Source organism: Coregonus clupeaformis, unplaced genomic scaffold (genome assembly GCF_020615455.1).
Source record: "Coregonus clupeaformis isolate EN_2021a unplaced genomic scaffold, ASM2061545v1 scaf2820, whole genome shotgun sequence".
Taxonomy (NCBI): domain Eukaryota; kingdom Metazoa; phylum Chordata; class Actinopteri; order Salmoniformes; family Salmonidae; genus Coregonus; species Coregonus clupeaformis.
This window is the reverse complement of record NW_025536274.1, coordinates 20,001-31,028: the sequence shown is the minus strand read 5'-3', so window position 1 is coordinate 31,028 and position 11,028 is coordinate 20,001. Positions and strand designations below refer to the sequence as shown.

The 11,028-nt window shown below is 46.0% G+C and overlaps 1 protein-coding gene across 1 annotated transcript in view; it reads right to left on the bottom strand.

The window, feature by feature from the left end:
* Positions 1–279: 279 nt before the first annotated feature.
* The window catches only part of LOC121584339 (mitogen-activated protein kinase 1), a gene marked incomplete at its 5' end in the record, with an annotated part of 20,893 nt that continues 10,144 nt past the window's right edge, over positions 280–11,028 (bottom strand). Inside the window, 2 exons of the mRNA XM_045219844.1 lie at positions 280–361; positions 3,673–3,801. Coding sequence (XP_045075779.1) covers positions 3,679–3,801 — 123 coding nt within the window. The remainder of the gene's footprint in view (positions 362–3,672; positions 3,802–11,028) is intronic.

The following is an 11,028-nucleotide window of genomic DNA, read 5'->3' as shown; positions in this document are numbered from 1 at the left end:
GAGAAAGCAGAAAGATCTCAACGATAAGCCAACATGTGACCCCCCCCTCACTCCGTAGGGAGAGAGAAGAAAGATCTCCTCAACGATAAGCCAACATGTGACCCCCCCTCACCCCGTAGGGAGAGAGAAGAAAGATCTCAACGATAAGCCAACATGTGACCCCCTCTCACCCCGTAGGGAGAGAGGGGCAGGGGGGGGGATAGAGGGTAGAGCAGAAAGCAGTGGAGAAAGGGGTTGATTCCTGACACCGTTCCTGAGCATGGTGGTCTGACTGACGAAGGCGGGGGAGTATACAGGCGTTGCTGAAGACAGGAGGAACCACAGCACACAACGAGGAGAGGAGGAGAGTCCAGAGTTTTATCTGCGGAAAGAGAGAGAGCTGTTAGAGAGAGCTGTTAAAGAGAGAGAGAGAGCTGTTAAAGAGAGCGAGAGAGAGAGCTGTTAAAGAGAGAGAGCTGTTAAAGAGAGAGAGAGCTGTTAAAGAGAGAGAGAGCTGTTAAAGAGAGAGAGAGCTGTTAAAGAGAGAGAGAGCGAGAGAGAGCTGTTAAAGAGAGATAGCTGTTAAGAGAGAGAGACATAGCTGTTAAAGAGAGATAGCTGTTAAGAGAGTGAGAGCTGTTAAAGAGAGAAAGAGAGCGAGAGAGAGCTGTTAAAGAGCGAGTGCTGTTAAAGAGAGAGCGAGCGCTGTTAAAGAGAGAGCGAGAGCTGTTAAAGAGAGAGAGCTGTTAAAGAGAGAGAGAGCTGTTAAAGAGAGAGCGAGAGCTGTTAAAGAGAGAGCGAGAGCTGTTAAAGAGAGAGCGAGAGCTGTTAGAGAGAGAGAGAGAGCTGTTAAAGAGAGAGAGAGAGAGCTGTTAAAGAGAGAGAGAGCTGTTAGAGAGAGAGAGCTGTTAAAGAGAGAGCGAGATAGCTGTTAGAGAGAGCTGGTAAAGAGAGAGAGAGCTGTTAAAGAGAGAGAAAGCTGTTAAAGAGAGCGAGAGAGCTGTGAGAGAGAGAGATAGCTGTTAGAGAGAGCTGGTAAAGAGAGAGAGAGCTGTTAAAGAGAGCGAGAGAGAGAGCTGTTAAAGAGAGAGAGAGCTGTTAAAGAGAGAGAGCTGTTAAAGAGAGAGAGAGCTGTTAAAGAGAGAGCGAGAGCTGTTAAAGAGAGAGCGAGAGCTGTTAAAGAGAGCGAGAGCTGTTAAAGAGAGAGAGAGCTGTTAAAGAGAGAGAGAGCTGTTAAAGAGAGCTGTTAAAGAGAGAGAGAGCTGTTAAAGAGAGAGAGAGCTGTTAAAGAGAGAGAGCGAGCTGTTAAAGAGAGAGCGAGCTGTTAAAGAGAGAGCGAGAGCTGTTAAAGAGAGAGAGCGAGAGCTGTTAAAGAGAGAGCGAGAGCTGTTAAAGAGAGAGAGCGAGAGCTGTTAAAGAGAGAGAGCGAGAGCTGTTAAAGAGAGAGAGCGAGAGCTGTTAAAGAGAGAGCGAGAGCTGTTAAAGAGAGAGAGAGAGAGCTGTTAAAGAGAGAGAGAGAGCGAGAGCTGTTAAAGAGAGAGAGCGAGAGCTGTTAGAGAGCGAGAGCTGTTAGAGAGCGAGAGCTGTTAAAGAGAGCGAGAGAGACATAGCTGTTAAAGAGAGAGAGAGAGCGAGAGCTGTTAAAGAGAGAGAGAGAGACATAGCTGTTAAGAGAGATAGCTGTTAAGAGAGAGAGAGCTGTTAAAGAGAGAGCTGTTAGAGAGAGAGAGAGCTGTTAGAGAGAGAGAGAGAGAGCTGTTAGAGAGAGCTGTTAAAGAGTGAGAGAGCGCTGTTAAAGAGAGAGAGAGAGCTGTTAAAGAGAGAGCTGTTAAAGAGAGCGAGCTGTTAAAGAGAGAGAGCTGTTAAAGAGAGAGCTGTTAGAGAGAGAAAGAGAGAGAGAGAGCTGTTAGAGAGAGAGAGAGAGAGAGCTGTTAGAGAGAGAGCTGTTAAAGAGAGAGAGAGCTGTTAAAGAGAGAGCTGTTAAAGAGAGAGAGAGCTGTTAAAGAGAGAGAGCTGTTAAAGAGAGAGAGAGAGCTGTTAAAGAGAGAGATAGAGCTGTTAAAGAGAGACAGAGCTGTTAAAGAGAGAGAGAGCTGTTAAAGAGAGAGAGAGCTGTTAAAGAGAGAGAGAGAGCTGTTAAAGAGAGAGAGCTGTTAAAAGAGAGAGCTGTTAAAGAGAGAGCGAGAGCTGATAAAGAGAGAGAGAGCTGTTAAAGAGAGAGAGAGAGACATAACTGTTAAAGAGAGAGAGCTGTTATAGAGAGAGAGAGAGCGAGAGCTGTTAAAGAGAGAGAGAGCTGTTAAAGAGAGAGAGAGCTGTTAAAGAGAGAGAGCTGTTAAAAAGAGAGAGCTGTTAAAGAGAGAGCGAGAGCTGATAAAGAGAGAGAGAGCTGTTAAAGAGAGAGAGAGAGACATAACTGTTAAAGAGAGAGAGCTGTTATAGAGAGAGAGAGAGAGAGAGCTGTTAAAGAGAGAGAGAGCTGTTAAAGAGAGAGAGAGCTGTTAAAGAGAGAGAGAGAGCGAGAGCTGTTAAAGAGAGAGAGAGAGACATAGCTGTTAAAGAGAGAGCTGTTATAGAGAGAGAGAGAGCGAGAGCTGTTAAAGAGAGAGATAGAGCTGTTAAAGAGAGACAGAGCTGTTAAAGAGAGAGAGAGCTGTTAAAGAGAGAGAGAGCTGTTAAAGAGAGAGAGCTGTTAAAAAGAGAGAGCTGTTAAAGAGAGAGCGAGAGCTGATAAAGAGAGAGAGAGCTGTTAAAGAGAGAGAGAGAGACATAACTGTTAAAGAGAGAGAGCTGTTAAAGAGAGAGAGAGCGAGAGCTGTTAAAGAGAGAGAGAGCTGTTAAAGAGAGAGAGAGCTGTTAAAGAGAGAGAGCTGTTAAAGAGAGAGAGAGAGCTGATAAAGAGAGAGAGAGCTGTTAAAGAGAGAGAGAGAGACATAACTGTTAAAGAGAGAGAGCTGTTATAGAGAGAGAGAGAGCGAGAGCTGTTAAAGAGAGAGAGAGCTATTAAAGAGAGAGAGAGAGAGAGAGCTGTTAAAGAAAGCGAGCTGTTAAAGAGAGCGAGCTGTTAAAGAGAGCGAGCTGTTAAAGAGAGCGAGCTGTTAAAGAGAGAGAGCTGTTAAAGAAAGAGAGAGCTGTTAAAGAGAGAGAGCTGTTAAAGAAAGAGCTGTTAAAGAGAGAGAGAGCTGTTAAAGAGAGAGAGAGCTGTTAAAGAGAGAGAGAGCTGCTAGATAGAGAGAGAGCTGTTAAAGAGAGAGAGAGAGCGAGAGCTGTTAAAGAGAGAGAGAGAGACATAGCTGTTAAAGAGAGATAGCTGTTAAGAGAGAGACATAGCTGTTAAAGAGAGAGAGAGCTGTTAAAGAGAGAGAGAGAGCTGTTAAAGAGAGAGAGAGCTGTTAAAGAGAGAGAGAGCTGTTAAAGAGAGAGCTGTTAGAGAGAGAAAGAGAGAGAGAGAGAGAGAGCTGTTAGAGAGAGCGCTGTTAAAGAGAGAGAGAGAGAGAGCTGTTAGAAAGAGAGCTGTTAAAGAGAGAGAGAGAGCTGCTAAAGAGAGAGAGCTGCTAAAGAGAGCTGCTAAAGAGAGAGAGAGCTGCTAGAGAGAGAGAGAGAGAGAGAGAGAGAGCTGGCCCCTTATTATTCACCATTTTGGGCCAGAACCTCATAGGGCTCAAAAGTAGTTTACCCATGTGCTGTGTGTACCTGATTCTATGGGTTAGGACTGCAGACTGTGTTGAAGCGTGCCGTCTCTTCAAAGATCAGCTCCTTCAGGGTCTCTTTGGGTAGATCATCCAGCTCCATGTCAAACTTGAAGGGAGCCTCTGCTACAGGCTAAGAGAGAGAGAGACAGGAGGTTAGAGTCTCTGCTACAGGCTAACAGAGAGAGACAGGAGGTTAGAGTCTCTGCTACAGGCTAAGAGAGAGAGACAGGAGGTTAGAGTCTCTGCTACAGGCTAACAGAGAGAGACAGGAGGTTAGAGTCTCTGCTACAGGCTAAGAGAGAGAGAGAGACAGGAGGTTAGAGTCTCTGCTACAGGCTAACAGAGAGAGAGACAGGAGGTTAGAGTCTCTGCTACAGGCTAAGAGAGAGAGAGAGACAGGAGGTTAGAGTCTCTGCTACAGGCTAACAGAGAGAGAGAGACAGGAGGTTAGAGTCTCTGCTACAGGCTAACAGAGAGAGAGACAGGAGGTTAGAGTCTCTGCTACAGGCTAAGAGAGAGAGAGACAGAGGTTAGGAGTCTCTGCTACAGGCTAACAGAGAGAGAGACAGGAGGTTAGAGTCTCTGCTACAGGCTAAGAGAGAGAGACAGGAGGTTAGAGTCTCTGCTACAGGCTAACAGAGAGAGACAGGAGGTTAGAGTCTCTGCTACAGGCTAAGAGAGAGAGAGACAGGAGGTTAGAGTCTCTGCTACAGGCTAAGAGAGAGAGAGAGACAGGAGGTTAGGAGTCTCTGCTACAGGCTAAGAGAGAGAGAGAGAACAGGAGGTTAGAGTCTCTGCTACAGGCTAAGAGAGAGAGAGACAGTAGGTTAGAGTCTCTGCTACAGGCTAAGAGAGAGAGAGAGAGACAGGAGGTTAGAGTCTCTGCTACAGGCTAAGAGAGAGAGAGAGACAGGAGGTTAGAGTCTCTGCTACAGGCTAAGAGAGAGAGAGACAGGAGGTTAGAGTCTCTGCTACAGGCTAAGAGAGAGAGAGACAGGAGGTTAGAGTCTCTGCTACAGGCTAAGAGAGAGAGAGAGAACAGGAGGTTAGAGTCTCTGCTACAGGCTAAAGAGAGAGAGAGACAGGAGGTTAGAGTCTCTGCTACAGGCTAAGAGAGAGAGAGACAGGAGGTTAGAGTCTCTGCTACAGGCTAAGAGAGAGAGAGAGACAGTAGGTTAGAGTCTCTGCTACAGGCTAAGAGAGAGAGAGAGAGACAGGAGGTTAGAGTCTCTGCTACAGGCTAAGAGAGAGAGAGAGACAGGAGGTTAGAGTCTCTGCTACAGGCTAAGAGAGAGAGAGACAGGAGGTTAGAGTCTCTGCTACAGGCTAAGAGAGAGAGAGACAGGAGGTTAGAGTCTCTGCTACAGGCTAAGAGAGAGAGAGAGAGACAGGAGGTTAGAGTCTCTGCTACAGGCTAAGAGAGAGAGAGAGACAGGAGGTTAGAGTCTCTGCTACAGGCTAAGAGAGAGAGAGACAGGAGGTTAGAGTCTCTGCTACAGGCTAAGAGAGAGAGAGACAGGAGGTTAGAGTCTCTGCTACAGGCTAAGAGAGAGAGAGAGAGACAGGAGGTTAGAGTCTCTGCTACAGGCTAAGAGAGAGAGAGACAGGAGGTTAGAGTCTCTGCTACAGGCTAAGAGAGAGAGAGAGAGAGACAGGAGGTTAGAGTCTCTGCTACAGGCTAAGAGAGAGAGACAGGAGGTTAGAGTCTCTGCTACAGGCTAACAGAGAGAGACAGGAGGTTAGAGTCTCTGCTACAGGCTAACAGAGAGAGACAGGAGGTTAGAGTCTCTGCTACAGGCTAACAGAGAGAGAGAGACAGGAGGTTAGAGTCTCTGCTACAGGCTAAGAGAGAGAGAGAGACAGGAGGTTAGAGTCTCTGCTACAGGCTAACAGAGAGAGAGAGACAGGAGGTTAGAGTCTCTGCTACAGGCTAAGAGAGAGAGAGAGACAGGAGGTTAGAGTCTCTGCTACAGGCTAAGAGAGAGAGAGAGAGAGACAGGAGGTTAGAGTCTCTGCTACAGGCTAAGAGAGAGAGAGACAGGAGGTTAGAGTCTCTGCTACAGGCTAAGAGAGAGAGAGACAGGAGGTTAGAGTCTCTGCTACAGGCTAAGAGAGAGAGAGAGAGACAGGAGGTTAGAGTCTCTGCTACAGGCTAAGAGAGAGAGAGAGACAGGAGGTTAGAGTCTCTGCTACAGGCTAAGAGAGAGAGAGACAGGAGGTTAGAGTCTCTGCTACAGGCTAAGAGAGAGAGAGAGACAGGAGGTTAGAGCCTCTGCTACAGGCTAAGAGAGAGAGAGAGAGACAGGAGGTTAGAGTCTCTGCTACAGGCTGAGAGACAGGAGGTTAGAGTCTCTGCTACAGGCTAAGAGAGAGAGAGAGCAGGAGGTTAGAGCCTCTGCTACAGGCTAAGAGAGAGAGAGAGAGACAGGAGGTTAGAGTCTCTGCTACAGGCTAACAGAGAGAGAGAGACAGGAGGTTAGAGTCTCTGCTACAGGCTAAGAGAGAGAGAGAGAGACAGGAGGTTAGAGTCTCTGCTACAGGCTAAGAGAGAGAGAGACAGGAGGTTAGAGCCTCTGCTACAGGCTAAGAGAGAGAGAGAGAGAGACAGGAGGTTAGAGTCTCTGCTACAGGCTAAGAGAGAGAGAGACAGGAGGTTAGAGTCTCTGCTACAGGCTAAGAGAGAGAGAGACAGGAGGTTAGAGTCTCTGCTACAGGCTAAGAGAGAGAGAGAGACAGGAGGTTAGGAGTCTCTGCTACAGGCTAAGAGAGAGAGAGACAGGAGGTTAGAGTCTCTGCTACAGGCTAAGAGAGAGAGAGACAGGAGGTTAGAGTCTCTGCTACAGGCTAAGAGAGAGAGAGAGAGCAGGAGGTTAGAGTCTCTGCTACAGGCTAAGAGAGAGAGAGACAGGAGGTTAGAGTCTCTGCTACAGGCTAAGAGAGAGAGAGAGACAGGAGGTTAGAGTCTCTGCTACAGGCTAAGAGAGAGAGAGAGAGAGACAGGAGGTTAGAGTCTCTGCTACAGGCTAAGAGAGAGAGACAGGAGGTTAGAGTCTCTGCTACAGGCTGAGAGACAGGAGGTTAGAGTCTCTGCTACAGGCTAACAGAGAGAGACAGGAGGTTAGAGTCTCTGCTACAGGCTAACAGAGAGAGAGAGACAGGAGGTTAGAGTATCTGCTACAGGCTAAGAGAGAGAGAGAGACAGGAGGTTAGAGTCTCTGCTACAGGCTAACAGAGAGAGAGAGACAGGAGGTTAGAGTCTCTGCTACAGGCTAAGAGAGAGAGAGAGACAGGAGGTTAGAGTCTCTGCTACAGGCTAACAGAGAGAGAGACAGGAGGTTAGAGTCTCTGCTACAGGCTAACAGAGAGAGAGAGACAGGAGGTTAGAGTCTCTGCTACAGGCTAACAGAGAGAGAGAGACAGGAGGTTAGAGTCTCTGCTACAGGCTAACAGAGAGAGACAGGAGGTTAGAGTATCTGCTACAGGCTAACAGAGAGAGACAGGATGTTAGAGTCTCTGCTACAGGCTAACAGAGAGAGACAGGAGGTTAGAGTCTCTGCTGCAGGCTAACAGAGAGAGAGAGACAGGAGGTTAGAGTCTCTGCTACAGGCTAAGAGAGAGAGAGAGACAGGAGGTTAGAGTCTCTGCTACAGGCTAAGAGAGAGAGACAGGAGGTTAGAGTCTCTGCTACAGGCTAAGAGAGAGAGAGAGACAGGAGGTTAGAGTCTCTGCTACAGGCTAAGAGAGAGAGAGAGACAGGAGGTTAGAGTCTCTGCTACAGGCTAAGAGAGAGAGAGAGACAGGAGGTTAGAGTCTCTGCTACAGGCTAACAGAGAGAGAGACAGGAGGTTAGAGTCTCTGCTACAGGCTAACAGAGAGAGAGACAGGAGGTTAGGAGTCTCTGCTACAGGCAAACAGAGAGAGAGACAGGAGGTTAGAGTCTCTGCTACAGGCTAAGAGAGAGAGAGAGCAGGAGGTTAGAGTCTCTGCTACAGGCTAACAGAGAGAGAGACAGGAGGTTAGAGTCTCTGCTACAGGCTAAGAGAGAGAGAGACAGGAGGTTAGAGTCTCTGCTACAGGCTAAGAGAGAGAGAGAGACAGGAGGTTAGAGTCTCTGCTACAGGCTAAGAGAGAGAGAGAGACAGGAGGTTAGAGTCTCTGCTACAGGCTAACAGAGAGAGAGAGAAGGTTAGCGTTAGTAAATATAAATAAATAAATATGCCATTTAGCAGACGCTTTTTATCCAAAGCGACTTACAGTCATGCGTGCATAAATTTTTGTGTATGGGTGGTCCCGGGGATCGAACCCACTACCTTGGCGTTACAAGCGCCGTGCTCTACCAATTGAGCTACATCTATTTCACTTGCTTTGGCAATGTAAACATATGTTTCCCATGCCAATAAAGCCCTTAAATTGAACTGAGAGAGAGAGACACAGACACAGACACAGGAGGTTTGGGTTAGAGTCTATACTACAGGCTAACAGAGAGAGAGAGTATGTACAGACTCAGTGAGCATGGCCTTGCTATTGAGAAAGGCCGCCGTAGGCAGACCTGGCTCTCAAGAGAAGACAGGCTATGTGCACACTGCCCACAAAATGAGGTGGAAACTGAGCTGCACTTCCTAACCTCCTGCCAAATGTATGACCATGTTAGAGACACATATTTCCCTCAGATTACAGCGATCCACAAAGAATTTGAAAACAAACCCAATTTTGATAAACTCCCTTATCTACTGGGTGAAATACCACAGTGTGCCATCACAGCAGCAAGATTTGTGACCTGTTGCCACAAGAAAAGGGCAACCAGTGAAGAACAAACACCATTTTAAATACAGTGGGGGAAAAAAGTATTTAGTCAGCCACCAATTGTGCAAGTTCTCCCACTTAAAAAGATGAGAGAGGCCTGTAATTTTCATCATAGGTACACGTCAACTATGACAGACAAAATGAGGAATTTTTTTTGAATTTATTTGCAAATTATGGTGGAAAATAAGTATTTGGTCAATAACAAAAGTTTCTCAATACTTTGTTATATACCCTTTGTTGGCAATGACACAGGTCAAACGTTTTCTGTAAGTCTTCACAAAGTTTTCACACACTGTTGCTGGTATTTTGGCCCATTTCTCCATGCAGATCTCCTCTAGAGCAGTGATGTTTTGGGGCTGTCGCTGGGCACACGACTTTCAACTCCCTCCAAAGATTTTCTATGGGGTTGAGATCTGGAGACTGGCTAGGCCACTCCAGGACCTTGAAATGCTTCTTACGAAGCCACTCCTTCGTTGCCCGGCGGTGTGTTTGGGATCATTGTCATGCTGAAAGACCCAGCCACGTTTCATCTTCAATGCCCTTGCTGATGGAAGGAGGTTTTCACTCAAAATCTCACGATACATGGCCCCATTCATTCTTTCCTTTACACGGATCAGTTGTCCTGGTCCCTTTGCAGAAAAACAGCCCCAAAGCATGATGTTTCCACCCCCATGCTTCACAGTAGGTATGGTGTTCTTTGGATGCAACTCAGCATTCTTTGTCCTCCAAACACGACCGAGTTTAGTTTTTACCAAAAGTTCTATTTTGGTTTCATCTGACCATATGACATTCTCCCAATCCTCTTCTGGATCATCCAAATGCACTCTAGCAAACTTCAGACGGGCCTGGACATGTACTGGCTTAAGCAGGGGGACACGTCTGGCACTGCAGGATTTGAGTCCCTGGCGGCGTAGTGTGTTACTGATGGTAGGCTTTGTTACTTTGGTCCCAGCTCTCTGCAGGTCATTCACTAGGTCCCCCCGTGTGGTTCTGGGATTTTGCTCACCGTTCTTGTGATCATTTTGACCCCACGGGGTGAGATCTTGCGTGGAGCCCCAGATCGAGGGAGATTATCAGTGGTCTTGTATGTCTTCCATTTCCTAATAATTGCTCCCACAGTTGATTTCTTCAAACCAAGCTGCTTACCTATTGCAGATTCAGTCTTCCCAGCCTGGTGCAGGTCTACAATTTTGTTTCTGGTGTCCTTTGACAGCTCTTTGGTCTTGGCCATAGTGGAGTTTGGAGGGTGACTGTTTGAGGTTGTGGACAGGTGTCTTTTATACTGATAACAAGTTCAAACAGGTGCCATTAATACAGGTAACGAGTGGAGGACAGAGGAGCCTCTTAAAGAAGAAGTTACAGGTCTGTGAGAGCCAGAAATCTTTCTTGTTTGTAGGTGACCAAATACTTATTTTCCACCATAATTTGCAAATAAATTCATTAAAAATGTGATTTTCTGTATTTTTTTCCTCATTTTGTCTGTCATAGTTGACGTGTACCTATGATGAAAATTACAGGCCTCTCATCTTTTTAAGTGGGAAAACTTGCATAATTGGTGGCTGACTAAATACTTTTTTCCCCCACTGTACAACCCATATTTGCACATCGTTACAACACTGTATATATACATAATATGACATTTGAAATGTCTTTATTTTTTGGGAACTTTTGTGTGCGTAATGTTTACTGTAAAAAAGTATTGTTTATTTCACTTTTGTTTATTATCTATTTCACTTGCTTTGGCAATGTTAACATACAGTTGAAATCAGAAGTTTACATACACTTAGGTTGGAGTCATTAAAACTCGTTTTTCAACCACTCCACACATTTCTTGTTAAACTATAGTTTTTGGCAAGTCGGTTAGGACATCTACTTTGTTCATGACACGTAATTTTTCGACCAATTGTTTACAGACAGATTATTTCACTTATAATTCACTGTATCATAATTCCAGTGGGTCAGAAGTTTACATACACTAAATTGACTGTGCCTTTAAACAGCTTGGAAAATTCCAGAAAATGATGTCATGGCATTAGAAGCTTCTGATAGGCTAATTGGGAGCAATTTCCAAACACCTGAAGGTACCACGTTCATCTGTACAAACAATAGTATGCAAGTATGAACACCATGGGACCACGCAGCCGTCATACCGCTCAGGAAGGAGACGCTTTCTGTGGATATTTTGAAGCAACATCTCAAGACATCAGTCAGGAAGTTAAAGCTTGATCGCAAATGGGTCTTCCAAATGGACAATGACCCCAAGCATACTTCCAAAGTTGTGGCAAAATGGCTTAAGGACAACAAAGTCAAGGTATTGGAGTGGCCATCACAAAGCCCTGACCTCAATCCTATATAAAATGTGTGGGCAGAACTGAAAAAGCGTGTGCGAGCAAGGAGGCCTACAAACCTGACTCAGTTACACCAGCTCTGTCAGGAGGAATGGGCCAAAATTCACCCAACTTATTGTGGGAAGCTTGTGGAAGACTACCCGAAACGTTTGGCCCAAGTTAAACAATTTAAAGGCAATGCTACCAAATACTAATTGAGTGTATGT